This window comes from Sesamum indicum, linkage group LG5 (genome assembly GCF_000512975.1).
Source record: "Sesamum indicum cultivar Zhongzhi No. 13 linkage group LG5, S_indicum_v1.0, whole genome shotgun sequence".
Lineage (NCBI taxonomy): Eukaryota > Viridiplantae > Streptophyta > Magnoliopsida > Lamiales > Pedaliaceae > Sesamum > Sesamum indicum.
In genome coordinates, this window is record NC_026149.1 from 14,505,116 (window position 1) to 14,511,762 (window position 6,647).

General features: G+C 44.4%; 1 protein-coding gene across 1 annotated transcript; it reads left to right on the forward strand.

Annotated features, from left to right (window-relative positions):
- On the forward strand, positions 2,857 to 3,879 carry LOC105162757. Its single transcript, XM_011080878.1, has one exon. It carries the CDS (start codon positions 2,857 to 2,859, stop codon positions 3,877 to 3,879), a length of 1,023 nt encoding a protein of 340 aa, XP_011079180.1.

The following is a 6,647-nucleotide window of genomic DNA, read 5'->3' on the forward strand; positions in this document are numbered from 1 at the left end:
TCAATGCGTCTATCTATACCTTTATATTAAGAGAGAGCACCTAATTGGCGCCCCTCTCTTTTTTTATTTTTTTAATTATTTCAACTGTTTTTTTTTTCTTCAAACTCCATTTTGTTCTCCCTCTCAACTTTCATGTTTTTTCTTCCTTACTTTTTTGTAATTAACTACTCACAACCTCTATTTATTAGTATTTTTTGTTTATTTAACTAAAATATATAATTTAAAAATATAATAATTATATCTTAATATTTTAAATTAATTGCACACAAATTCTGATGTGCCACACACACTAAAGAGAGAGCACCTCTTTGGTGTCTCTCTTATTTTTGGTAAGCTATTTTTTTTCTCTTTTTTCATCCACTAACTTTCATTTTTTTTATTTATCTATAAGTAATAAAACTTATTTTTTAAAATAGTTATTTATTTTTAGTTAATATTTTTTTCTCTTTCTCCTACGTACTCTAAATATTCTCTTTCAAAATTATTTTATTTTTTTATAATAATTAATTTTTTCCACAACAAAAGAAATAATAAATAATATTTAATTATTTTAAATTTTTTATATACAGACATTGCCAAAAATACAAGAAAAACCTTCCTTTAAGGGTAGAATGGAGATTTCGTCCAAGGTCGAAGATGAAGTCGCTGGTCGAATCGGGTCAGAGTGTTAGTAGTCGGGTCAGGTTATACGGACCCGACCCATAAGCCGACCCTGACGCTTGGAACGTTCGGGTAATGCCTAGTCAAAGCATACAAGGTCAAGAAGATGGCATGTGTCGGAGTGTCAGACCTAGTTAGGTCTTATAAATACCTCAAGCCGCACTGAAAGGGGTAATTTTACTTTTGTTAATTTAATTTATAATTTGAGATTGTATTATTTTCTTTTGACCACAAATTAACTTAAGTATCGGAGGGTCATCGTTAAGGACGAACTCGACTACCTTAACTTATTTGTTTTGTTCCCAGGCCTATCATAGATCCGGGGAGGTAACGTGGCCGAGATTGAAATCGTCAATCAAGGTCACATATATAAATCGAGCCGGATCAATACAACTAGTCTATATTATTTTCAGCAATGTAGTGGTCAAACTTAGTATTTAGTTTTTACTGAATATTTTCTTGGCATTCATGTTGCAAATTAATGTTTCTTGTTCAGCTGATCAAGCTTCTCAAAATTTGGTTAATTTAATTGAATTTTTGTTGATATCCACATGATTTGAAAAGGACCAAGTCATGAACCCCCCCCCCTCCCCAACACACACAAACAGAATGGGAAAAATTCAATTCTAATCCTATTATTTAATAAGTGGCAATTTTTATTCTGTACCAATTAATTTTTTATAATTTAGTTCTGTATTTTAAAATTTTATCAATTCTAGTTCTCTTTTGGTTTAGGTGATCGGTGTTCACACAAACTATTTATCTGCAAAAATAAATACAAGAGAAGAAATAATATGAACAAATGTGATTTATGAATTTAAAAAGTAAGTGGTTTACAATCTTTGAATTTAAAGTAACTTCCTGATTTTTTTCTACGGATTCGGATTCAGGGCCTAAACCTTGTTCTTGAATCGTGATGGGTATACGCATGTTACCCCTGCGAAAAAGACCAAACTAACCTTCATTAAGGGTATTTTATTCATTACGCGATCAGGATCCGCGTGTTTTATAGCGGGCGGGTCGCGGAAGACCCGACCCGGATCGCACAGACTGATCGAAGACCCGGACAATGACAGACGTTCGTTCAGAACACACGCCGATAAGATAAGGCCACGTGGTCCAGTACTTGACGTACAGCTGTGTTCTATAAATAGACCCCGATACGCCATAAATGTGGTAACTGATATGCATTAATTGAGATCGAACTTTGAGATCGCATACATTTCACTCGATCAACCTAACTTGAGCGTCGGAGGGTCATTGTCGGGGACGTGCCCGACGAGCTCACGGTTCGTGTTTCATTCTCAGGGGATCCAAAATTTGATTCGGAAGAGTTAGTCAATCTGCAGTGAGATCGTCTCAAGAGATCGAATAATTTGACCCGGATCAGTTGGCGCCGTCTGTGGGAACATCTGAGAATTCCTTAGCATAATGAAAGGTTCATCGAGGAGAAACACCGGGGAAGAAGAGACACCAAGAAAAGGAACAGGAGCAACCATTCAACTAACTCCTGACGAGTTGCAAAAGATGATAGAGGAGGCAAGTCGAAAAGCGATTGTAGAATATGAAAGAAGAACTGCGACCCCTTTGGTCAAGGAAATGGCGAGGAGGCAGTTATTCGAGAATGTGGAGCCGTTAAGAGAATCGAGAGTGCAAGGTGAACAAGAGCATCGCAGCAAACGACCAGCGTCATCTGATGCAGGCTCTAGTAGCCACGGTCGTACGAAAAGAAGGGAGCCCGTGATATCCCGTGCGGAGGTAGAAAGTGTGGGTAAGCAGATAAACAGCTTGAACAAACAGATCGACGAGTTGAAGAAGCGAGGGGAGATCGTTTCACAGAACAAAAATTCTCCTTTCTGCAACGACATCCTGATTCAAACAGTTGAACCACGGTTCAGAGTACCTGACTTGAAGAGATATGATGGGATGAGAGATCCGCAGGAGCATGTGGCGGCATTTGAAATGGTGATGAACCTCTACGGACAATCAGCCCCAATAATGGCGAAACTATTTGCGACCACACTCACGTGGAAAGCTCAGGAGTGGTTTACAAACCTGCCTCGAGGGAGCATTGAATCCTATGAGTAGCTCGTGCAAAAATTCAACTTCCACTTCGCGAGCAAGAAGAAGCAGAAGAGATCCGCCACCCATCTATTCAACATCCGGCAGAGAGAAGATGAAACTTTGAAAAATTTCATGGGCCGGTTCAACAACGAAACCCTGGAGGTGCAAGAGTTAAGGATTGACATGCTCGTGAGCATCCTCATTCACGGGCTCAGGAAGAGTTCTTTCGCATCCGCCCTCGCGCGAGACCCGCCCGTGGACGTCGAACAATTAATGGCATTAGCACAGAAGTATATCGACGAAGAGGAGATGAACGCAATGAAAGATTCAGAACGAAGAGAGCGAGATTACATCCCTAGGCGACCTCAAGAGGGCAGGGGAGGAGGAAGTGACAAGCCTAAAACGAAGAAGCGGAAGGAACCCAAGTACATCCCGAAGTACCACAACTACACTCCTTTAGCCATGTCGCGAGAGAAGGCCCTGATGATGGTTGAGAATGTTGACGTGTTGAAGTGGCCCAGACATACGAGGTACACCCCCACCAAGAAAACTTCTAACAAATACTGCCGTTTCCATCGGGAGAGGGGACACAATACCGAGGAATGCTATCAGCTGAAGGACGAGATCGAAAGGCTCGTTAGGCAGGGGTATTTTCAAGATTGCGTGCCCCCAAATTGTAAAATCGGTGGGGAAGGGAGGAGAAGCAGATCGAGAAGCCGCGATCGGGATAGAAACCCGGGCCCATCAAAAACCGACAGGGCCCCGACGGCCGGAAACAATGCACCCACCAAGGGTGTCATATACACGATCGCAGGAGGACCGACCGTGGGAGATTCGAGCCGAACGCGGAAGAGATGTGCTCGAATAACCGTTTCGAACCGAGAAAGAGAATTCGTGTTGAAAGTAGAAACAGAAGAGGCTATCTCTTTCGATGATTCAGACAGACCGAAGGAGATCGAGGACATGAACGATCCCATGGTCGTTAAACTGGACATCGCCAACTTCACAGTCCACAAGGTATTGGTCGACAGTGGGAGTTCGGCTGATATCATCTTCAAGAATGTGATCGATAAAATGGGTTTGGAGAATGCCCGCCTCGAGCCGATGAGGACCACTTTGGTGGGATTTGGAGGCAGTGAGGTCGCTTCGTTGTGAACGATTGAGCTGCCAGTGTCAATGGGAGAAATACCCAGGCGGAAAACGTTGATGGTCAGGTTCCTAGTGGTCGATACACCTTTCGCATACAATGTAATACTAGGAAGACCAGGTTTAAATCTGTTCAGGGCAGTGATCTCCACTAATCATATGAAGATGAAGTTCCCAACAGAGAATGGAACAGGAGAACTGGTCAGCGACCAGAGGTAGGCGCGCAAATGTTACAACCTCTCACTCAGAGGAGAACCCGGACAGAAGAGGAGGAAGGTCAGGGAGGACGCAGAGCCCCGACCATACGAAGCAGAACAAGTGAAGCCCAGTGGCGAATACAAAAAGGTGCAGCTAGTCCCAGATGAGCATGACAAAACCACCCAGATAGGGGCGAACATGGAAGGGGAGCTGGCCATGATAGAATTTCTGAAGAAGAATGTTGATGTATTCGCGTGGAGCCCCTCAGACTTCACAGGGATCGATCCCGGAGTTATCGTTCATCGCCTTAACGTCGACCCGAAAGTTCGACCGGTACAGCAAAAAAAGTGATCATTCGGAAATGACAAGAACGAGATAATCAGACAAGAGGTCGAAAAACTGTTAAGAGCCGGGTACGTGTCCGAGATTCAGTATACCGATTGGCTCTCAAACGTCGTGTTAGTTCCCAAATCCTCGGGAAAATGGCGTATGTGCATTGATTTCACAGACTTGAACAAAGCCTGCCTGAAGGATCCGTATCCCTTGCCAAGAATTGACTTGATGGTCGACTCCACAGCCGGGTTCGAAATGTTCTCGATGATGGATGCTTACCAAGGATATCACCAAATCCACATGGCGAAAGAAGACCGAGACAAGACCTCGTTTATCACGAAAAAAGGGATCTATTGCTATAACATGATGCCATTTGGGCTGAAGAACGCGGGCGCCACATATCAGCGGCTAGTAAATCAAATGTTCGGAGATCTCTTGGGAAAGACTATGGAAGTATACGTGGATGATATACTAGTGAAGAGCAGGAGGTCGCAGGATCACTTGGAAGATCTCTCTCAGACGTTCAGCATAATGAGGTCGCACGGAATGAAGCTCAATCCGGACAAATGTACCTTTGGAGTGACCGGGGGAAAGTTTCTGGGGTACATGATCAGTGACGTGGAATAGAGGCGAACCCAGAAAAGATTCAAGCCATAATGGGTCCGAGGTCGCCCAATTCGATCAAAGAGGTGCAGAAGCTTACGGGAAAGATCGCATCCTTAAGCAGATTTATATCTCGATCGGCAGATAGGAGCTTGCCGTTTTTTAAAATCTTAAGGAAACCTAAGAACTTCACGTGGACACCGGAGTGCGATCAGGCTTTACAGGAGTTGAAGGAATATCTCACAAAGCCTCCACTGCTCGCGAACCCGAAGGAAGGGGAGACATTGTTTTTGTATCTAGGGGTGTCCGAAAATGCGGTCAGCTCGGTGTTGGTAAGGGAAGAAGCTAGCAATCAAAATCCAGTCTACTATGTCAGTAAAATGCTCCAGGGGGCCGAATCACGATATTCAGAGATGGAAAAACTCGCTCTCGCCTTAGTTGTAACAGCACGAAAAATGCGACCATATTTCCAATCGCACAAAGTGGTGGTGCTGACGAACCACCCCCTTAAACACGTGATGTCGCGTCCCGAAGCTTCCAGAAGATTGATTAAGTGGCAGTAGAATTGGGGCAGTACGATATTGAGTATCAGCCCAGAACAGCCCAGAAAGCGCAGGTGCTAGCAGTTTCATGATAGAGTTAGCGATCAAAAAGAGCCCGGAATAGTCGAACAGCCTTTGTTCGAAATGGATGCTGCATGTCGATGGGTCCTCTAACGCGAATAATGGAGGAGCAGGCATATTGATCCAAGGACCAGAGGGAGTCGAGATCGAAGTTGCCGCTCACCTATCATTCCCGGTGACAAACAATGAGGCGGAGTATGAGGCATTGGTATTGGGACTGGAGCTGGCATATGAAGCAGGTGCTCGAGATCTGGAAGTTTTTACCGACTCACAGTTGATTGCTATGCAAATCGAAGGAACATACGAGACGAGAGAGAGAACAATGACCCAATATAAAGAGATCATGCAACGATTGATGGGGAAGTTCGGTAGATGCTCAGTTTTGCAGGTCCCCAAAGTAGAGAACGACAAAGCGGATGCTCTGTCGAAGTTTGGAGCGGCAATGGATGGAATCCGAGATTGCAAAATCACAGCCTTGGTACGCGAGCAGTCGGCCCTTGCGAGTAGAATGGAAGTCCAGGTCGTCTCAGAGGCAGGGTCTTGGATGAACGAAATCGTAAGGTACCTCGAGGACGGTACCTTGCCTAGCGATCCAGTGGCGGCGAAAAGAGTCAAATTTCGAGCCGCTTGATTCACGTTGTTGGAGGGCCAGCTCTACAAACGGACAGTGGACGGCCCTCTCTTGAAATGCCTGGATGAAGAGAGAGCCCTTTACGTGATGCGTGAAATACATGAGGGAAGTTGTGGCAATCATTCAAGTGCGAGATCGCTGGCTTAAAAAGTGATGCGACAAGGATATTTCTGGCCCACCCTAGTCGAAGACTCGAAGAATTTAGTGAGAAAATGTGAAAGCTGCCAGAGGTATGCCTCCTTAATACATCAGCCCGCGACCCCGATGGAACCGATCAGAATAGCATGTCCATTCGATCAGTGGGGAATCGACATCGTAGGACCCTTTTCACCCGTGCAATCTCAAAAGAAATTCATTATTGTGGCGGTCGAATATTTCTCCAAGTGGGT

Coding starts and splice junctions, on each gene's coding strand:
- LOC105162757 (XM_011080878.1), top strand. CDS start 2,857: ATGGGCCGGTTCAACAACGAAACCCTGGAGGTGCAAGAGTTAAGGATT.